Below are 23,636 nucleotides of genomic sequence, written 5' to 3'. Positions count from 1 at the left end.
CGCGAACAACAAGAACCATAATATTGCAAATTCAGATCGAAAGTTAATATGTTTATAATAATAAATAGTGATTGGTTTTCAAAAGAAACATGGCTACCTTTTGCACTTTTGGCAGCCGGCTGCAGCCATTCATGCGATGGCAGGTATCAAGCTCGTAAGCCGTATTAAACTCAGGCTTAAAATCAAGGACAAGGGACTACACGTTCAACTAAACTACTTAACTCTTTTAGGGAGAGGGTTGGTGGATATGGCAAATGTGAAATGTTCCGCCATATGGGGGAGAGGGAGTAAGCTAGAACGTTAAGTAACATGTTTTACTGAAGAATATAAATTAGTTTTAGAGTATTTGTTACGTGCTATGGGAGGGGGAATAAAGAAATCTGTGACAATTTGTGACATGAGAGGAGAGGGAATCAATTTTAAAAGAAGGGAAAGATCACTGCAAAGTAGATGAATCCGTTTTTCCTACCACATTGTGTGAATCAACAATTTGGAATGTTTTGTGTTTATCTTCAAATAATCTTCATGATTTCACATATCAGTTGACCTCTAAAACAAGCTTCAGTGAGTTCGCATCTGCAAACTTCCCAGGTTTGAGCCATCCCACTTCGCTTGCCAGAGTAATCCTTCATCAACTTCAACATCACCCGAGCAGCACCCATCAATCATTCAATCATTCGTTAACATATTCAGCACACAAGTCGAGGTCAGGTCTGCACTTGTTTCAACAATCCAGCGTAACCTCGATCTCGCGCAGTGTAAATGAAGCTTGTTTACACATTGCCCGGCCCCATCTTGGTAGCTATCGGTGCTTGGTAGCACACAGACAACTCGATGATCTAAATTCAACACTGTTTTGAGGCCCCATTACGGCAAGTGGCCTGTTTTAGATTTTCACTATTATCACCGCAGTATGCCCTCGCGATGCCTGATGCGCACGGGCTCTGGCATTGTATGCAGATCTCGCCTCTTTAACGGGCCCCAGGGCGATAAATTAACACTGAAAAACCGTGCAATCAGACCAAAGAACATCAAGGCCTGCGGGACACAATAATTACTCAGTTGGTTTTTATTGTAATATCAACTATTCAACCACACAATTTTACAATTTTACAAGCGCAGAATAATACATGCGTTGGAACGTTACGTTCGGTACATTGCAATTGAATTCGAGTCGCCGCAATTTCGCACTTCACCCACGTACCTACACGGCATCACCGGACTGAGCTCTTGCGAACAGCGTATCGATGATGATGGTGATCATGATGATGAAGATGATGATAATGATGGTGCTATAACGAGACCACCTTGTTGGTTGTGTGCTTGATTGACAATCGGCCCTGACAACCGGGTGTGAAGTGCCATCACGATTGACACCATAATGGTGCCTACTTGCTGATGATCCGGAATCTGGTTTTCAAATGGCCCAATCCTTCCAAACTAAGGCTTGAGCTACATACTCTCGAGATGTACCTACTCTATTATTTATTGAGTAAACACAACCACATTCAATGGGGCTGTAGATAGTTGAATTTTGACGGAACCATAAAGAAGCAAGCGCTTGGTCTGCGACACATCACTTGAGGTGAGTGGTGTTTACTTTAAGGTTAGCGAAGTGGTTCAGAATTAAGCCATGATCCTGCCGACTGAAGTTCTTAATTGGATTAATAATAAATCCGATTCCTAGCATGATTAATAACGACGAAGCGCTTAAAATAGAACTTAACTCCGCCGGGTTGCACTATTATTTAGGCAATAAACCAAGAAATCAATCAACAATAGCCCTTTAATATTCGATTAGTCTGTGTACATTAAACCCATCATTATTGTGCAGAATCATAAACCCGGTCACAGTCCCAAGCTCATATTTTCCACCAGCCAACAAAGAGTGCAACGCATCCGAGCGAACCATCGAACGTTTAATTGGAATTCGGTGTTCCCTAGGATAGGCACAATAATATTAAATGTGGATTTTAACACATATTCTTCACGGCTCCAGTGTATAAGTTTTACGGGTTTACCTCCCAGGCGGCAGCATCGCAGGGAGAGATCGGTGAGCAAATTAAATTTTAATAACAGACCGGGTCACTTATCGGCAGGCAGCTTGATCTTCACATCATCGTGTTCCAGCATCAGGGAGCCCGCATACACTCGCATCAATCAGAAGCAGCCAGCATCAGCAAGATCTTTTCGCAATTTTTTTTTCGATCCATTCGATGATCGCCAGTAAGGTCCGACACTAGACTGAAGGTGCTAACGAACAAAACACACGAGTAGGTACTGTTCCGAGCGTGGAAAGGTAGACGGGAAATCGCAATTTTAATTCGCAATTCAATTTCATTATCAAGGTCAAACTGTCAGTTCTGTACCAGGGATGCTACTCGTGGTGGAATGCCGTTTAGAGGCCTTTGCCGATTGAGCGTGAGGCAAATGATCATTCGAGTGATGCTTCATATATTCCTAAAGGATTGCTATGTATGGAAACTGATCTTTTCCTTTTGGCTGATAGCCGAGCCAGCCGGAGGAATGCGAAATAAAAAGGTGAAAATTACGAGCTCTCAGCTATTTTTATTACAGCACGAATGTCGCTTTGAATCCCCCCCACCCCCCTTCGATCACGACCCGCGCGTGGTCAATTGCTATCCGTGTTTTCAAACAATTAAACTGTTGAGATATTATTATTGCGAGCATATAAATGTTTATTGTTTGTGTGTCATATTCATCATGTTCATCATTGCAGCCATTTATGGCGAATCATAGCGTTGAACAATTTCGACAGCATTCTCGACCACCACAGTCTCAGATTATCTTTTTTTTCGCAATCATCATTTGTGCCAGCTTTAATGACGCTCCGAAAAGAGATGTGAGTTCAAGCGAAGAAATGAAGCATTTATGCTGTAGCAGGCGTGTGCATTAAGTAATTATAGAAAATTGGCACTTACTCTATTTATAGATATAGTGTCTTCTTAAGGGATTATGGAGGGACTGGAAAAATGGCTCATATTAATTTTTTAACGATTCGATTATAATTAAATTTTAGTGAACTTTTCAGAAACAGATTGTAAGGGAATGTCCAACAAACAATTTAGCTGGGTAATTGCTTCACAAGTTCTTGTTCAGGTTACTTTCTCGTATCAAAAACTTGCGAATCTTTCCCTATTTCTTGGGTGTTACCTTAACCAGTGGCGTAGTTAGGAGGGGAGGTTTGGGAACAACTATACCTCTACCGAAATATTTTATTGATATTTGAAAAATTGTATGTGTTCGAAAAAAATGTGCCTAATATTTTAAATTGAATTCTCTAAGTTTCTTTTGCAAAAGTTATCTTTTGAGAATACTTTTTGTGAAAATTGGCGACATACCTCGGCACCTACCGGTTGGCTCGTTGTGGAAGCTTGGTCTACCGCCGAGGACTACGTCGAGTAAATCGCCAAAAAGGGGAGAATTAAACGGCTCACTCATATCGTGACCAAGCTGAGATCTAATTGGGTCACGGACATCGGTACCGAGAGAACTTCCGCCACCGGGGAACTCTCAGTCGGGATAGGGTAGTTTCACCGCCTGGCAGCCGAATGGCTCAAGGAAACGGGTATCAGTTTCGGAAGAAATTTCGGTGCCGAAGAACTCTCAATCCGATTAAGGTGAGTTTACCGCCAGGGACTATACGAGTAGGTCGCGACAAAGCTGGGAACTAGATGGCTTACGGAAACCGGACTCATAGTATCAGTAGAGAAATGGATCATTAAATCAAAACATAAATAGCTCACGAAAACGGAAGCTAGTAACAGAAATGCCTTGTGGTAGCTTAGCGCTGTGTAATATCCGAGTGGAGTTCGTGGCTAAATGGCTCATATACGCAGAGGATCTATATAGCGTAATAGTTGGTGAGAATGGCGGAATGCAAGAGGAATGTCGGGAATTAAATGGATGAAAGGTCGAGCCATTTCATGGATTCAGCCAGGGTCCGAGTTAACTTCAGAAAACTCGTGAACAAAAAACTTCGTGATCGCCAAAATCAACGGGGTCTTCATGTGCAGCTGTTACGCACCTACAAGGTGGATAGTGGTACAGTTCAGTCTAATGTTGGAACAGTTAACCGAACAGTTGATCGGCCGAAAGCCGGTAGTCATTGGTGGTGGCTTCAATGCCTGAGTTGTGAAGTGGACAGTGGAGTAACGAACACAAGAGGGTGTATCCTGCAGAACGCTCTAGTGAAGATGGGTCTACAATTGTGCAATGAAGGTTCCGTTAGCACATTTTGGAGAGACGGGAGGGAGTCTATCATCGATGTCACATTCTGTAGTCCTTCACTGGCGGTGAACATGGACTGGATAGTGTGAGAGGAGTATACGACCAGGCGATTCGCTACATCGGTCAAGGAACTCTGCTGTAGCGTGGAGAAGGACGCCCGGCGAGCGACCTCTTCGTTGAGAAACTTCAGCCGAATAGCGACACGTTTTCGGTGCCATTAGCCAGTTGCGGCTGATCTAACAAGAATGATTGTGACAGCTTGTGACGCTACAATACCATGAAAAACGGGAGCCACACAGTAGACGGCGTCCAGTCCCCAGTCCGGATGGAATACCAAACGTGGCGCTGAAAGCTGTGATCCTGGTATATCCGGACATGTTCAGGATGGTGCTGCAGAAGTATTTAGATGATGGCAACTTCTCCGAAATGAGAAAGGACAGAAGCTGATGATGCTGATAAAGCCAGAGAAGTTATTGGATGATCCCGCCTCGTACAGACCTATATGTCTGCTGGACACACTCTGATAACTAATCGACGACCGGTTCAGCTTCGACAACCACGTCGATTAAGCCTACGGAAAGCCGGCGAAGGTAACGAACGTAATAGAGAAGATCATGCCAAACGTCGACGGTCCGAGACGCAGCACGAGACGTTTGCTAGCTAGTGTTTCACACTCTAAAAACTACAGGATGTTCTGGATGATGGCCGCTTGAGTCGCGAGCGCATACAGAACAATATCGTCGGAGGCAGCATGCGATTTAGCCGGGATGATCCCCATCTGCATCACCCTGGCGAAGGATATCGAGTGTTACAATCGGAGAAGCAGTAGAGACGCGAGGAAGATGGTGAGAACCGATTTAACGGCGAGGCGACTGCAGGAATGGGACAATACGGAAAAAGGTGGACCTACCGGCTAACCCTTACCTGTTGACGTGAGTCAATTGAAAGCACATTGAGGTAAACACTTGGCTCCTTTCGGGCCAGAGCTGTATCAGAGAGTATCTTCATTGGATCGTGCACATCGTCACCGTTCACCGTTGTGACCGGAGTGTGAGAACATCGAGGAGACACCGGAGCACGTGGTCTTCGAAAGTCCGAGATTTGAAACGATACGCAGGGAGATGCTTGAAACAGGAGGGTCGCACATCAATCCGGGTAATCTTGTCCACAAAATGATAAGTAACGAAATCAGGTGGAACGCGGTCAACAAAGAGGTGACGCAGATCACGACAGCGAAAATGGCGTGATGAATGCCGAGCAACGGTTTCGGGAGAGCAATCACCGCCAGAAAACTCTCTTCCGGAATAGGCTAGATATAGCGCTAAGAATTAGTCGTGTAGACCGCAAAAGAGTACCGAGTACGAGTCGTGGGATGCCAGCGAACTGGACGCAACGCTCCACCCACAATCACCGGACTGACCACGGCACCCGGGGACTATACTGTGTAGATCGCGACGAGACAACACCAGTTACGGGTCGTCGGGCACTAACGAACTGAACACCTTTTCTCCCCCAGAATCACCGGACCGACCTTGAAAACTTGCCAGTTGAATCGGTTTCGGGGAACTTCTCTCGCTGGGGAATTCTCCGTCGGAGTAGGATAGGTCCATCGTCAAGGACTAGACGAGTAGGTCGCGAACAAATCGAGAGCTCAAAGAAGAAGTGGTACTAAATGGCACAAGAAGGGAGCCAAAGGGTCTAAACGAGTTGCGGTGCTCGTGTTCTTACTACGCCACTGACCTTACCAATCGGTCTAAAGCCTTTGCTGTATTAAGAAGTCAGTCCATGACTGGTTGTCATCAGCCTCGTAGGGCATGAATACTCCTCGGGTCCCTTTAAATTTGGTCGATCCGGCTTGCTTGCTATGCACCTCTCATACTTGTACCTGTCGAATTACCCATCTTACCGAGTGGTCGTTCGCCATTCTGACGACATGCCTAGCACACTGCAGCCGCCCAATTGTGGCTTTCTCCAAAAACTGTGGCAATTCATAGTTTGTACGTCGTCTCGATATTCCGTCTTCCATCTGCACTCCACAGTAGATTGCTCGCAACACCTTTCGTTCGACAACACTAAGATCGCGTCGGTCTTCCGCCAGCATAGTCAGGGTTTTGTTGAGCGTCTTGTACATGGTTAACTTCGTGCGGTAGCGTACTTTATTTGACTATGTCTCCGAATTTCTCTGCTGGTGTCATTATTGGTGGTCACCAATGAGACCAAATACACGAACTCATCAACCACCTAGATGTCGTCGTAATCAATCGATATTCTCAATGGAAGCGCAACGTTTCTTCCGTCTCAAGACTACATGGCAAAATATCACGCCGTCGGCGAAGCCAACTAGCTGAACAGACTGAGATGGAAAATCGTACCACTTGTGTCAATCCTCGCTCTTCTTATTACACGAGTCCAAAGCGATATTAAACAGTAGACAAAAGAGCCAAACGCCTTTTCGTAGCTCTTTCCGACTTTCGAAAGGACTCGAGAGTGTCTGCCGCTACTCGGCCCATAACACATCACTCGATTCATTGTCGCTTTCATGTATTATATACCAACGCTGCTCTCGATCGATTGTCTCATAAGCGGCTTTGGAATCTATGAACAGATGATGCGGGGGCACGCTAAATTCGCGACATTTTTTCAGAACTTGGCGAATCGCTAACATATGGTCCATAGTGGCGCTTGAACCAGTTAAACCTGCCGGATATTGCTGAAATAAAAAAAATGGAAAAGCAACTTGTAGGTGGTGTTCAGCAATGTCTAATCTAATCTCAAACCAATACCTCTCCTCCGTGTTCAAGCAGCGCACATACAGATAATCATTTCCAACGACTTTATTATTTATTAATCTCAGATAAAACTGGTGCTTAGAATCTGTCGTCGTCTACATGCGTCCTCAGGCTGATTCTTGCGCTATTCTCGTTGTCTACTGCTTTGCCATTTAGATGTTTGTCATAGCATTGCTTTCACCTATGGATCACCTCACCGTCAAACCAGTCAGTTCTTCTATTAGGAGCTCTCGTACGTAGTATGTCCCCGGCAGTGCTATCTACAGCGGTTCGTACGTTGTTCTAGCCATCCTCAAGAGTAGTCACGCTTAGCTGATTTTGCGATGGTAGCTCTGTTTCTAACTGCTCCAGGTATTCCTCGGCAACACGGTCGTCTGTAAGCTGCTCGATGTTGAGCCTCAGCGTCCGTGCTCAACGATTGTTGTACTCAGTCGACAGTTTTGAGCGCCTTCAGACCACTATCAGGTAGTGGTTCTAATCCATAATCGCACTGCAGTAGGTGCGTCGGGTGAAGTCTAGGTGGCCATGTGGATACCATTGCGGAAAAAAAGGCAGCGAAGTTTCCGCATCGTCATCCGTTTTCATTGGTAACGGTGTCCAGACTGTCCGGTCCTATCACCGATTAGAACATTACCTGCCGACATATCTGGGCGTTCATGTCGCAGATGACGAGCCTAACATCCCGCCGCGGAAGACTGTCATCGACAGACATGCTTAATTTGCATCTTTGGCATCCCCGGGGCTTCCTTCATGAGGGCAATGCACGTTGATGATGCTGCAGTTGAAGAAAAAGTCGGCCCTCACTACACATATCCTTTCGTTGATCGCCTGTCACTTGATTACCCGTTAGTGCATCTTGCCCAGCACTATAAAACCGGTTCTCAGCTCATTTGTTGTGCCATCGCTCTGGTAGAATGTAGCCTACAGTGACGTACCCGATATTATCAATTAAACTGAAAGATTTGTTTCTAAAATACATTATGATATAAAATATTGAATATTAGAAATACCAGCATAATAGCACTGGTTTGCCATTTAAATCTGCTATAAAAACATGAAAACAAGTCTACTTAGATATTTTGATAGGTAAGGTGATTAGCAGAACTGTCATCATTCGTCTCATTATACTTTTTTTTTATTCAGTTCGTTTATGTATTTAATAGGCACAAATGCGTTAGATATACTGTTATACTGTTAGAGTTTTTCGTTTCCAAAATTTTCGTACACTGGATATTAAGTGAAAGCTAAGATTTTTAGACATTTCTATTCTATTCTAACCCTTACACAGCCAGTATTGAAAAGCATCCTGGAAAACACTGCAGTTATTCTGCAGTGTTTTCCAATAGTATTTTTCTTGTCAATATTAATATTTAACGCATATTTTCATATGTCGCAAATATTAAAACGGCCAGGCCTACTATGCAGAGTTGGGCTTGAAGATGTTTCAAAAATAGACGGTAATTAAATTATTCATTTAATGAATAATTTAATTAACCAATTGTTTTGAATCTTAAACGAGGAAGAAACTAGGACAACCGTACTGACCGTTTCAGTTTGAAGGGGATATAATAAATCGTTGGGAGTGTCTTTGCTAAGAAGGTTAATGTCACTCATTTGGTCCTTTGGGTGGGACAGAGGTATTTACACCTTGCCCTGGCTAATAAGCCCAGATTATAGCGTCTTTACTCTCTCTGGAAAGCTAAGATTCTTCGACATACGACAAAATAAATATTGACGAGGCGCTTCATAATTCTACCTGCGAGAGAAAAACCCACCATAAACAAGTTTTTGGAGCACTTTGGATGAACTGCCAGGAAGAGACAGATAACCCGGATCTTCCAACCCGAAGCTGGACTAGAAAGTAGTATTTCTAATTGGATAATATAATTCAAAGTTAGTAGTATCAAATACAAATTATATTAACATATTTGTATTTGGTAGTGTAGTGGGTGAGAATTTTAATGCCTGAATATCGGTTTTAGTCAGGCATTAAAATTCTCATTCACTCACGTGAGAAGGAGCTTATCCGATGTCCAACTTTTCCTGGATAAAATGAGTCGCAAACTCAATCTTCTAAATCTTTAGTCCAGGTTGCTAAAACTCGGACAGCTAATACTTCTGTATCAAGTTACACTGTTGCGATTGATGTTAAGTATTGTTGTACCCATTCATCTGGTCGTTGCGATCAAGAACTCTGAGTACAAGGACGGTGACAAAGATATCGCAACCAAGAGAATCCATTTCCATTTCATTTGAGATTTGAAGAACTTCTACCAAGATGTCCTCAACGATGCTCGAGTTACAAAAATGCGACAAGCTCGAACAATAAGTTACTTCCTGACCCCACTAAACATAAGCCTTCAATTAAGCGTTTTTATAGTTCTCAGAAGAAACTACGTACGTGCATCAGGTCATCGCGAGCCGCTACTGTAAGCAATATATAAGCAAACGGGATATCACAGATAACCCTACTACTAAGAATCATCTAGTATGATCAAAATCAGTATGGTGTACTAAAATCCAAGATTAACATACTAAAGGAGGAAATGTCAAATACCTTTTTTACCAAAATAGCTTCTGGCTGAAAAGGGGGGGCACGTGCTCCCCGTACGCCTTTCTGGAGCCACCAGTGTGCGTAGATAATAATATATTGCCACACTGCAGTACACCTTGAAACTGGCTAAACTGCGTCTATCTTAGGTTGCGAACCATTTGGTGAAATTTTTAACTTTTAGTTAAAATCTGACACTTCGAAAGTTATTTGCAAAATAACCCTACTCTGGAGCATGGTTAAAATTGACAGAACGATAGTTAAATTTGACAGCTCGATGGTTAAAATTTTGTCCATGATGCAGAATAAAAAGGTGGAAACATTTTCTGTACATAATTGAGGTTGTCAATATTTTTCAACAAAAAAATAAGGGATAAAGATGGAAACGATAACATGTTGTGTTAAGATTTGTTTGGGTTATTTCATGATGTGGATGTTTACTTTTGGAGGCTATGTCTGCCATACTTAATGTAATAAGAAAAAAACTAATTTTAAAATATCGACAAATGTTCACACCTCTACCAACTTGTTGTCAGCGCAGCTGTCAATTCTAAATAACTATCCATATGTCAACTTTTGAAATGGTTCGCTCTCTCGGTTAAATTTTTCCATTCAAGAGAAAATAACTTTCGAACTGTCAAATTTTAACTAAAAATTAAAAAAATCGTCAAATGGTTCACAGCCTTGGTCGATTGGTATAGTCCAGCACTCGGAAATCAAATTTAAAAATTTACAGCAGATTTTTTAAATAAAAAAGTAAAAATATAAGATATCACTGTCAGCTGAACGTCATTATCCCCGCATGAGTTATCTGTCTCTGCTGAGAACCCAGCGTGAGAAATCGTTAATCCTTTCGACCACCAGCACTACGGGGGAATATCATCTTTCGGATAGCTTTGTTCATAATTTGGCAACGTAAATTAAATGTTTTGAATCTTCTGCACCGGTCCCGGTGGGTGCCTGTCGACTCAGTGATCACCGACGCCGCACGCCGTTGCGAATCGCAAATTGCACCTCGGCTGTCTACCGATGACGAAAACGACGAATTGCGAACCATCACGAGTCCGGCTACCAATCGAAATATTCTACCGATTATTGACCTGCTGGCCCCACACGGATGGTTGCATTCTCCCCAAAACAGAAAGGGCTAATTTCAGGATCACGCCGGTGTAACGTCGAACCAATGCCTGCTTGTTTCAAGTAATAAATAATTCGATAGAAATGTTGCAAATTGGGAATACTCTCCAATTAAGCAAAAAAATTTGTTTATTTGTTATCCGAACTGGTATTTAGGCAAGATAAATTAATTTGTTAAATTACGATTACACATTCAAATTTACAAATACTGATACTTACACTTTATACAGTATTAAGACAAGGAAAACCTTTACAGAAACCCTAAACCGACCCGACAAACTATTCTCCATTCATTAGAATAAAAAAATCCCTACGTTTTACTGCTCCTTATAACGATACACAACCGATCACGCGGAACTCGATTCATTCGCCGTTTGTGGTATGTCCACATCCCCGATCCGTTCGATGATTTTCGTGTTCCAATCATGCTTGCACGTCCCAAGTTAATTTTTATGATTCGGAGCTTCGTACTGCGAAGTGATTTACATTATTCGTACCCGAAAGCCCCGGCCAATAGCAGCGGGATCCCACCCCGCAGACGGTTGTTGAACTTGGACAGCAGAGCAGAGCTAGCGAATGTGAGCCTTGATTGAGGCGTGATTGATTTTCTCCCTGGAGGATGGATATCTTCGCAATCTTTTCGCGAAGATTCACAGGTTCGGGCGAGGTTTTGTGACCTAAGCATCGAAGGGGTGGCGAAAATATAAATTAATTTTGTTTCCTCCAAACCCATCAACCTGCAGTCAAGCTGTAAGGGGAATTGATTAAAGCAACATCCAAGATAATGTATGTCCGCACCGTCAGGCGGTCGGCGTTTTTTGGTGATGGAAAGCTGCTCGTTTGTTTCCAAGAATCGCGGAAAGCGGTTTGGGGACATGCAGTCGATTATTTTGGATTTCAAAATCACAACTTTACTCCGGACTAGAAATGAAGACGCGGTTTCCCATTACACGGTGCTACAATATAAAAATCATTGAATGTACTTTTAAAGTGATACAGTAAAGGTTGTAGGTCTGGTCAAATACAACACAAAACCACGTTTGATCAATTTAATATACTCTCAAAATCTTGATTTATAGCAAAAATCGATATTTCGGAACTTTCTGCACTAAATTTTTTTTGCGCTGTCATTTTTCAACCGAATTTAAATTTGAATGTTTTGGAAAGAAGAAGAAATGACCTTTCCACCGATATGCTATGTTATGTTCTTTTGTTAGTCGTACTATGCGGTTTTGGGACAACAATAGGAAAATATTTTGAGAGTATACAACATCCATATGGAAATTGCTCAACATTCTCCTAAAGAAACGTCTTTGTTTTAATAATATTTAAAGATAACATTTCATTCCGCAAAAATCTGTTAAAAAATGGTAATGTTATTATTTTTTTCAAATTTTTTTAAATTTTTTTTAATTTTTTTATCAAATTAGGAGCTTGTTTGCACGAACTCTTAAGGGGGTGGTCAGACATTGTCATGCATTATATGATTCTAGAATTATATCTTCATTTATTTTTTTTCCAATTTTAACTTTAAAATTCACACACATACTTTTGATTGTATACGTAATCAAACAAGAAAATTCAATCAAAATTCCTAATTCGGGAAAAAAATTAATAACTCTGTCATTTCTCAACCGTTTTTGATGATTAATAGGTCGTTGAAAGCGGAACTAAATGTGATTACAGTACTTGCACTCCTTCAGTTTGTCCATCACAGGTGCATAGCGTAGTTTGTTTGATTGTAGTTTGTGAGTTTTAAGTTTTGTAGTCAACTAGAAGGGAACAGGCCTTTCGAGATGCATCCTCAATTCAAAAACGCCGTTAGGAGTACCCGGGAAGAAGTTTCTCCAAGTATTAGGTGTAACGGATCCTACTTCTCCGTATTGCATTTTGCAATTGGCTCAGAGAGGGCACGAAGTGATAGGTCATGAAGCCTTACATCTATAAAGTCATTTTCAATATACACGGGATCCATAATTTCAACGTTGTTACTTTCGACTACGTGTTTTGAGTTGTTTTTCAAAGCGAATCTTTCGCCTTGCGCTAACGTGTTGAATGATATTGACCCTCAAAAAGGCATGCAAAAATGATAACTTCAAGAAACATCGCTCCTAAGACCCAATGAAATCAAAAACCTCTTTTTGTCGTTTTATTAGTGAGACAATCGAAAGACCCAAAACGCTCGTTCTTTTGTATTTCAAATTACAGCTTCACTGAAACTAGAGAACTGTAACTAGCCGGACCTCTGAGACCCCTGAGGGATTCCATGAGAAACCGGCCGACCGCAAAATATGACCATCGTCGATTCGAACGAAACTTTGCAGGTGTGTTCGCTGTATGAATCTCCATGATATTCTCCGGCAATTGGAATATTTTGATACAAGAGTAATTTTTCAAAAGGGCGTAAACGTTTCTACGTGTATGAATTTCAAAATTTTTTTGTTCGATTACTGTATTTTATACAGCAAAACTATCTGAGAACGAGTTACAGGGAATGAATACTTCTGTCTGAAAAAATATGCACTGAAAAAAATGTTGCGTCATTTTTCAAAAAAACAAAAAAATTATGATAAAAATTTAAATTGCGAAAAAACCCATTTTTTTAAATTTTTTATATTTTGTTACCAAAAACCTGAAGAGAAAAGAAATATTTTGATTGTGATTGCATGATGGAGAAAAAATCGGTAAAAAAGTTTTTCTAACAATAACTTCGTACATGTTTTTAAATTTCATACTAATTGACATACAAAATTGTAATTTTATTACAGAATATAATTCTAAACAGTAACTTTCAAATGGTTTACAATATCACCTTGATGTCAAAGAGAAAGTTGCACGAAAGTTTACGGGCCTTTTGAAAAACCTATTATTGTTGATGGAGAAATGCGACTAACTTATGAAAAGGTCGTAATAAAACAAAATAATTGTGTTGTTAAAACAAAAGTTAAAATATCTCGAGAACTACTACATTTTAGAAATTTTTTGTTAAGAGCATTTCGATTTAAAATGGCGTTTAGAATCATATTCAAAAAGAAAATTGTATTTTTGACTGCAAATAGTAAGAATTATAAAAAATGTCAAAAGTTGTTGTTAGGAAAACTTTTTTATTGAAAGCTTCTCCATGATCCAAATACACTAAAAAGGTTGCTTTTACGTCTTGAAAACGATAAACATTAAATTTTTGACATTTTTTGATGGGGTAACGCGAATAACTTTTAAAAAGAGCATAATTACACGAATTAATTGTTTTTGAAGTAGCAAAATTTCAAATATCTCGAAAACTATCACATTTTGGAAGATTTTTGTTAAATGCATTTTGATTTTGAATGGTGCTTTGAATTATATTCTGTAATAGAATTACAATTTTGTATGTCTATTAGTATGAAATTTAAAAACATGTACGAAGTTATTGTTAGGAAAACTTTTTTACCGATTTTTTCTCAATCATGCAATCACATTCAAAATGTTTCTTTTCTCTTTAGGTTTTTGGTAACAAAATTTAAAAAATTTAAAAAAATGGGTTTTTTCGCAATTTAAATTTTTATCATAAATTTTTTGTTTTTTTTTGAAAAATGACACATTTTTTTCAGTGTATATTTTTTTTCAGACAGAAGTATTCATTCCCTGTAATTCGTTCTCAGATAGTTTGAAATTCATACGCGTAGAAACGTTTACGCCCTTTTGAAAAGTTGCTCTTGAGTCAAAATAATCTTATTACCTGTGGAAAATATTTAGTCTTGCATGACGGTGAAACGTGTAAAGTTTCATTGGAATCTAAGATGGTAGGTCACGATTTTAAAGATTTTCGGACGGATCTTCGTGGAATTCCTCCCCTTGCCTTTTTGAGGGTTAATAATGTAGTGAACAAAATTTAAACTCAACAACCGCGGCGTTGGATCTGAGTACAGCTCTTTCGTCAACTTTACTCATGATGACAAAAATAAACAAATTTTCCCTTTGTTCTCGAGACAATGTACACTAGATCGAGTGGTATGTTGTTCACTTGGCTCGATTGAAGGTCTGACTCCGGCAGAAGTTGAAAGTAGACTGCATCGCTGCCCATCTACTGCACTTCAACGATATATTTTTTTCAGAAACCAGAGTATGCGCAGACGACGCTGTGTGGAAATTTGTAGGTTTCACTTTTGAAAACTGGTTTAGAGACCAATTTTATCTATCAACAAGACAGTGATCCAAAACACACTGCGAAGAAAACTACTGCGTTTTTCAAATCGAACCGGATCAGAATGCTTGACCTGAACCCAATCAACAATTTGTGGAGTTATTTGGATGAACAACTGGACAAGACGACGGTTTCCCACAAAATACATACTTTGAAGCTCTCAAGACAACAGGGGATAAAAGTGAGCAAGAATATATCAAAAACATCGTCGAAAGCATGTCAACACGATTTGAAGCGGTGTTAACAGCTACAATGGACACACCGAGTATTGAAAATTTTAAATTAAAACGTTAAAAGTTTTTAAAACATAAAACATCATATAAACAAGGGGCGGATCCGCCATCTTATGTATAAAAAACCTCCTTACATGAAAAATTATCTCGAAAACTCAACGTAGGGGTTAGGTATTTTTTACATAGAATGTGTATGCAAAGTTTAAAATAAATCTACAAAAAGCTTCGCCACCGAGACGCTTGTCGAAGTTTTTGCATATAAAAATTACAGAACGTTATTGAAATGATATATTACAATGAACAAAAGTTTTGACCAATGCGCTTCACCCAAATATCTAAAACAAATTAGAAAAAAAAAATTTTTTTACAACCGTTTACGCCTCCCCCTGAATATAGTCTCTTTATTATAAATGAAGACTTATTGGGAAAATCGTACATTATCGTGTAGGATAGGGTTCCTATGAAACTATCCTGCTAAAATTTAAACCGACTGAGATATATAACTGTACTGTCAACATGAGAAAATGAGTAACAAAAGGCCCCAACTTTTCGTATTCTGACTACGGTCGCAAAGGTTTCGTTAGATTCCTGAGATTTTTTACATTGGAACACTACTAAAATATATGTTTTGCAGCGTAGGGCAGAAATGTCATAAAAATAGGGGATTTTGAGGACAAAATACTCCAAAACCCCAACTTTCCGTATTAATCAAGGAACGAACATATGCCGATTCAAATAGTACGATTGTTTCCTTTAAAAATGCTGTAATCCCAAGTTTTCCGAGTGCTATTTCAAAAGTTACAGATTTAATGCATTTTACCATCATATTTTTCCATAGTGTTAATGATAAAAACTTCAATCGAAATGGGCAGGTGTCAAAATTTGTCCAAATGATGTGAAATTTATAGCGTTTTCGTTTTTACCTGGTGTTACCCCGGTGTAGTGCAAAAAAGAGACAGACTGATTACACCAAAGTTTGAATGAGTGTAGCAACGAATACACCGGTGTAGTGCACTGTCAAAAACGAAACGGACATTACACGCCACCGAAAAACTACCTAAAATTCAGTACTTTTGACTCAATCTCGTGGTATCGTGCAGGAAGTACAATTAGGTAAACCGTGTTGAAGGTAGTTTCCGTTTAACTACGGCAAAAATAATAACTCAACCTTGAGTATAATTTACTTAAATTTAAGATGAATTTACCTAATTTTGAGTATACTCCAAACAACTTAAAAATACCTTACTGCACGGAAGACCTCGACTGAGTCGAATCTCTCGTTTTGTTTTTGACAACACTAATAAGTGCGAAAGCGACGCACAGCTCAAAGTACCTAAATTTAAGTTAAAAGAACTTATTCTGTAGGTTATTTTATGGTTGCGTGTAGTTTCTAAGCTGACATTTGTCACAATATAAACGGGAAAATTATAAAGTGAGCGTTTCTGCAATGCCCTATTACTCATGATGAGTAGAATAAATACAATGTGTCCTTTATCCTGACTCCGGCAGAGGTAGAAAATAGACTGATGAGTAAAGATATTGAATCGTGATAAATTTATCAGGAATCATGAATTAGTTCACGAGGTCTGCAAAGATTCATGAATAACATTCCAAGTTTCCTGAAACAATTTACCAGAAAATATCCAGACGATTTTGATTTTGTGAACCAATTCACAACCACGAAAACCAGATCATCCAATTCGTATAGCCGGACTTTGAATCATGTTCCTAAATCTATGAATAAAATTACGAGTCATCCTTTGGTTTAGAAAAAATGTTCGTGAAGTTCACAAAACAAAAACAAATATCTCCACTAATAAAAGCATTACGCAGTTGTTACTGAAGGGAAATAGAACATAATTATAAACACATAATTTTTGTTCATAACCTTGTTTTAGTAACGTAAAAACGTGATTGTTCCAGACTTCATGGCACTTTATTAACGATTTTGGGAACATTTTTTTCCGAGTATTGAATGGATAAAATTCTTATAAAATGTTTTTGTTTCCTTTCGAATTCAGAAGGATTCGGTAAATATAACGAGAACTTGAATATTAAGGTTGTACAAAAGGTAAATTTTGAAAACATAGCAAGCTTAACAATTAACGGAAATGAAAGATTTTGCTATAACAACTTTCCACAAAACAAATTATCCTTGCGATCCTTAGTCGAGATGTTTCATATCAGTTTTTCGTGATGGATTACTATTAGATCAGTCGACTTATTGTGTTCACTTTTTTCCTCCCAACTATAGGCGAGTGCCCAGTACTCGGCGTCCCGGAAAAACGTCGGCATATTCGGACTAAAGCACGAGGTGTTTTTTCTGAACCTCGAGGATGGCTACTTCGGCTGCCAAGTCAACGAGTCAACAGACTACCTGCAGCTGTACGAGCTGTCCAAACTGTGTGATGGCAAATCGGACTGCTACATGGGCTCCGATGAGCTTAGAAATAAGTTAAAATGTACAAGTAAGTAACGTTCCTGTGCCTGCGAATACTCAAGAACTCACCCCTAAATTACCAACCGAACACTAATCACTTCCTTGTTTGCATTTCTCTTATCCCCTATTGCAGATGATTGTGATAAAGATGGCACGGCCTGCTCCAACGGAGCGTGCCTAGAAGGCCAATGCCATTGCAATGATGGCTTTGGAGGTTGCAATTGTCAAGTTCCAGGTAAGCATCGCTAACTAGCGTCAACCGACACGAAGGAATCATAGCTCCGAGAATTTCCGGAGAAGCTGGGTACTATAGCCGTCCTTTCTCTCGCTTATCGCATGTGAACGATCGCGGTCATCATCATCATCATCATCATCGGTCGATTCTCCATTGGTTCCATTGCTGGTGCATTCCCTGACGTAAATAATGCTGGGAAAAGCATTCGCCGTTCAAACCACAATCCTGTTAAGAGAAATGATGTTCTGGTCTTGTCCAATGGTTCCTATAATGACCATCCGTTAGTTAATTCTAAGGTTGAACAAAGAACAAAAAAATATTGAAACTCTTCGGGCACCCTCCCACCTTGAAAATCCCGTTACGACTTTCATCTCATTGTAACAGCATCAATAGATAATGTGCACCCGAAGCTACAGAACAAGTAGCATTAAATAACCGAAACCTTCTCCTCCCCCGAAAAAAAAGGCTCCGGTCTATCATTAGCATAAAATTCTCGCCGGTCGCCCCACACCCAAAGCTGCCAAAGTGTTGCCCCTTCTCGTCACTAACGGCGACCAAGACTCCAACGAGGCACAAGAAACAGCATTGAAAAGTCATGGCGCAAACTAACAGCCAATGGGGACGTGCTGCTTCTGTCGTGATCTCACCTTAAACCAAGATTTAGAGAAAATCCCCACCTCCCACTGAGGCCCAACCGTCGCGTTCAACTTCGAAGCGAAGAAAATAGGTAAATTAGTATGTACCTAGATACCTCCGAGAGCGGCCTTTGCAGGTGATCAATATGTACTATAGGTCACCGCGGCTGCTGGGTTTGTTAGGCGCGGCACCAGGAGGCATAGATGTAGCACCCGGGCCATGATCATCTCTACTGTATACGGAGCAGGAGGCGAAACTCGTGATGTACATTCTGAAGGAATAACTGTTCTAATGCGCTACAAATTAATACGCCGATTCTGATGGGGAATAGCCTTCGGTGAGTGTGCGAATGAACGGAACACGATCACGTCACCTCCGGCAATGTGTGAATGCATTCGCTCGTCCCGCGCTAATGTAAAGTGTCATCAGTTTTATAGAAATTTCGTACACACGATAAACTTGAGTTCGAACAAGTACGCAAAATTAGAACCGTTAGATACGGTTTTATTGTTATTCTCTAGGGAATTACGAGTACACCAAACAACGAACACACCTTTTGAATTTGCGCACATCAGCTTTAATGCCATGCACAGTTGAATTAGTACGATTCCCGCATCCAATCTGAATAGGATAAGCCATTTTACCTTGCGAATGAGCGTAGGGTTGATTGTGAGTACAATCGATCGTAAATTCCGATAATCATCCTTCTAGTTCTGCTCGGTGGGGAAACTTCCCTGGGATAAAGTTCAACCAATAAAAGAGTCTGGGAGGCATGTGTGCTCTATGAATATATCCGCGATTGAGCGCACCTCGAAAGCAGAACAGATAGCACCGATTTCAATGGGTAAACGGTCCCTAACGAGAAAATAACCTAGGAACTCCGGCACTAAACATACAGCTATTCAACGGTCCGAGCCTGGCAATGACGCGGTAGAATTTGTGCCTCCCGTGGCCCCATTCCGCAGAATCGAGCTTCAGTATGTTGCCAATGTTTAGAATTCAAATAATAGTATTCACCAGTATCGCTCAATTGGGATAATGAAGCTGATGATGATGATAATGATGATTTTCGCGCTTTGAAGATGTAATCCGATTGGATGAGTCGGCGGAAACCTAGGCAACGATCCCGTTTAATACAACACTAATTGCTAATTACGCCGAATTTTCTTCTTACTTTCGTTTTGTTTTTGTTTTTACATTTACAGACGAAAACGAGTGTAAATATCGACCCTGTGACGTTTTCGCGCACTGTACAAATACTTTAGGTAGCTTTACTTGCACGTGCTTCCCTGGCTATCGGGGCGACGGATTCCATTGCGAGGGTAAGTACTTTATTGATTAATGTCCTAGTACTCAATCAGGTGTTCAAAGTCCATAACTAGCACTGGCAGCAGCATAAGAAGAAATCTAGTGAACGTTCGGAACGAAAATATAACATCCATCTTTTTCAGTTCCTTTATTTGATAGGCACAAATGCGATAGGATGGCGGTGCCATTTTTTTGTTTTTACATTTTAAATTCATAAAAGGTTACAATGTTCAGATATTTTTTTATATTGAGAGGAAGAATTCTACAGATATCTTAATACTAGAAATACAATTCGATATTCAAGATTTTTTATGGAAAATTTTGAAACAAGGAATCCTGTTTGATACACAAGAGGGGGAGTAACATTTTTTTCCGAAATATTTTACAGTTAAACATAAGCATAAGAGATAGCCCGTAGTTGCTACTCCGTTATTAACTAGAACCAAATTAGGTTGCAAAATGTTCATTGGAGCAACATGCTTGGGAATAACATGATGAGCCACATTGTACAATCTATATTGATCCCTGCATGCTGATCAATACCGACGCCGGCCACGTCCGAATTCAGATCTTCTGGGAAAGGAAGGAATGTTAGTCCGATACATGTTGCTACTAGAGACCGAGAAATCATCTGCATCTCCACATGTATCACGGGAAGAGGAGAGTTGTTAGTAAGTGTTCCAATAGCGTTATCACGTATTAATTGCTCTCGGCAGCCTGCTGCCGAGAATATGAGAAATTTATCATTTGTTGTATTAATACGATTAGCAAAATAAGCAACTTGAACTCCGGATAGCCGGCTATAAGGAGCACTGCTTATATTTTTTAATAATATTCAATCACGCGACGAACTTTTTCGTGGTTTCTATCGTGTCGGTGCTGATATTACCCGGCGATCATTTGAATAAAATGCAGGATCTTGTACAAAAGGTATTTGCCTGCATCTTTATTTTTTTCTTGTGTCAAGTACTATTCCTGTAGATAGTTGGAATTGCACTTGTATAATGATTTCGTAGTAAGAGAGACGTTTATTAATATTAAACTTTATTAAGAAGTGTTAAAACAGGAATGCAAACTGATTTATTTCCGTTGCTGCGTTGCGTTGCGTTGTGAAGATGATTTTAGCGAATGCACACTGACTTCATCATGTTTGACTGCTGATTAGGGGAACATGGGGAGACTTGATCAAAGGCAAAATTCTATTTTTGGCTATAATATCTTCTATTCGATTCTTAAAATTTTTTCAAAAATATTTTTATACTGGTTTCGATCCCTTAAGGTAGTTTTAAAAGCTTGGAAAAAAATTCTTTCCTTACAGAAAATATTACGTGATTAATAAATTTGCATTAAATAATGTAATTTTTTATCAAACTTTGTATGGGCATATCTACTTGACTACTAATTACTATTAATGTACTAATATACCATCTTAATCTTTGTGAAGCAGTGAAATGATTTAAAGTAGCGCAAAATTTGCAACTTTCGGGCAAACGGGAGATCAGCAACACAAATTAGCACCTCAGTCTAGTAGGTCGTCGAGTACCGGGTTGGCGGATGGTATTCTTCGAACCAGCGGGGAATCCTTCCTGAGTCATCGGATCTCGAGTCGCTATCGCTTCAGTTTCCTGCTATGCAGGCGTAGTGGTAAGGGCGATGACCGTCGCATAGGTGCACTCTGGCACTGGTCGGGTCTACAAAGTAGGACAGGGAGTTTCTAGAAACGAGAAATAAAAAAGAGTGGCTAAATTGGGATGTTCATCGTTTTTATAAAGATGTAAATAAGGGATATATAAGGGAAATCGCGATTTGCCAGCATATCCCGAACTAAGACATTGGGTGGACTACCTCGGCCCCGAAGCGAATCCTTTAACTGAGACCTGGCGTCACAATATCCGACGCACGCCCAGACAACGTACTCGATGTCGTGATAGCCCTCATCACAAGCGCACAGACTACTCTCTGCAAGCCCAATACGCCGCAAATACGTATCCATCGGTTCTACATGAGCCGGTACATTACACGAATGAAATACCAACCCACATCCATCCCTCTGAACCTTGATACCTTCGGAATAATAGAATGCAGCCATCGTCCAACTTCCCCATTGCTCCACGAGGTTTGCCAACTGTTGAGTGTCCTCTGACGACAGCTACTGAAAAATTCGTTGAAGCAAATTGAAGCAAAATCTTCTAACGCGCCCACCTATGCTAAAGAGTCGGGCTTTTCATTGCCCAGGGGACCCAAACAAAGGTAATCTGGTAAGATTTTTCAGATAACGTACGTCTTTCCCAGAAAATATGGCAATTGTTTTTGGACTTCATCGCACAAAGAGCCTCGATAGAGCTGAGGCTGTCCTAAATGATGAAATTGTAATCTGTGAGCAAAATGTCGATGATCCCAAGGATATACTGAATAGCAACTAATTCTGCGACGTCAACTGAAGCAGGATCATTGAGCTTGTATAAAGCGGTGATATTATCGTTGAAAATACGAAGTCAGTGGTCCCATCGAGATTTTATCCGTCAGTGTGGAACATTTTGTCACAGTCGACTTCTCTGAATTTATAATGTAATATATTGGAGATCACTTGCGGGCGTATATCATTCGGGATTCCACGAATCTCTTCCTTCATAGATCAAAAGTATCTACGAAACGGAAACGGTTGGGATTGTACGAAGAATGATTGATGACATAAATCGGGTTTGGGAATTAAGCTCGATGAGTATAGAAGGTTTCAATTACCAACGGATTTAAAATGTCGCATCGGATGAGCAACAGATATGAGAGTTCCCAACAACGATTTTGGGCAGTAGAGCGCCCGCCAGCACTTCGAGACTCATTGTATGGGTCGAGTGCATGTAACCCAAGGCAAAGCGCAAGTAACGATACTGGATTCTCCCAGTTTGATGAAGTGTAGGTTCGCAGCGGAGCAGAAACAGAAACACCCCTACTCCATCACCGACAATATCGTTGTTTGGTATAACCTGATCAGGTCTCTTGGGTGGGTACCCCACCATGTTCCTGATATTGTCCGGAGAAAATTGATCTTTTGTTGGCACTTCTGTTTCAGATACTTAATGTGACATCCCCAGGTACCTTTAGAGTCGAACCAAACCCCGAGATATTTAAATGTGAAAACCTGATTGATCGTTACACCCATTAATAGAAGCTGGAGTTGCGCCGGCTCATGCTTCCCAGAAAAGACAACCAATTCAGTTTTCTCCGTAGAGAACTCGATACCCAGCTGGAGAACCCAAGCAGACAAATTGTCCAAAGTATCTTGCAATGGTCCTTGCAAATCGGCAGCTTTGGGCCCTGTAACAGAGACCACCCCGTCGTCTGCAAGTTGCCTTAGCGTGCATGAATTGTGCAAAAAATCGTCAATTTCATTCACGTAAAAATTGTAGAGTAGGAGGATTAGACATGAGCGCTGGAGGAAGACCCATGCAGCTGAATCGCGATGTTTTTAAAACGCCATGCGAAAAGTTCATGTCCTTTTCAGAGAACAGGTTTAGCAAAAACTTAATTAAAATCGGTGAAAGGCCATGCTGGTGCAGCTTCTTAGAAATAATGTTGATAAAAGCTGAGTTAAATATCCCGACTGATGTCATCTGCTCTTTGCTAGCATTGGTGATTTGGATTTCTGTAGAAAGCAACGCAAGGCAATCGTTCGTCCCTTTGCTCTTATGGAAGCCAAATTGTGTACCTGACAGTAAGCCATTTGCTTCGACCCAATTGTCGAGTCGAAATAGGATCATTTTCTCGAACAACTTGCGGATACAGGGCAGCATTTCAATCGGTCGATACGAGTTGTGGTCGGAGGCTGGTTTTCCTGGTTTTAGAATTCATGATGACCTTTACTTGCCTCCAGTC

At 40.5% G+C, this 23,636-nt stretch overlaps 1 protein-coding gene across 6 annotated transcripts in view; it reads left to right on the top strand.

Annotated features, from left to right (window-relative positions):
* LOC131682343 (uncharacterized) overlaps positions 1-23,636 on the top strand; it is a 364,899-nt gene that overhangs the window by 157,124 nt on the left and 184,139 nt on the right. For all 6 annotated transcript variants that reach the window (XM_058963738.1, XM_058963736.1, XM_058963733.1 and 3 more), the window contains exons 3-5: positions 17,399-17,612; positions 17,718-17,819; positions 19,661-19,777. In XM_058963738.1, the coding sequence (XP_058819721.1) occupies positions 17,399-17,612; positions 17,718-17,819; positions 19,661-19,777 (433 nt within the window). The remainder of the gene's footprint in view (positions 1-17,398; positions 17,613-17,717; positions 17,820-19,660; positions 19,778-23,636) is intronic.

Source organism: Topomyia yanbarensis, chromosome 2 (genome assembly GCF_030247195.1).
Source record: "Topomyia yanbarensis strain Yona2022 chromosome 2, ASM3024719v1, whole genome shotgun sequence".
Lineage (NCBI taxonomy): Eukaryota > Metazoa > Arthropoda > Insecta > Diptera > Culicidae > Topomyia > Topomyia yanbarensis.
Note: the sequence above shows the minus strand (reverse complement) of the source record. Positions and strands in the feature narration are given on the sequence as shown.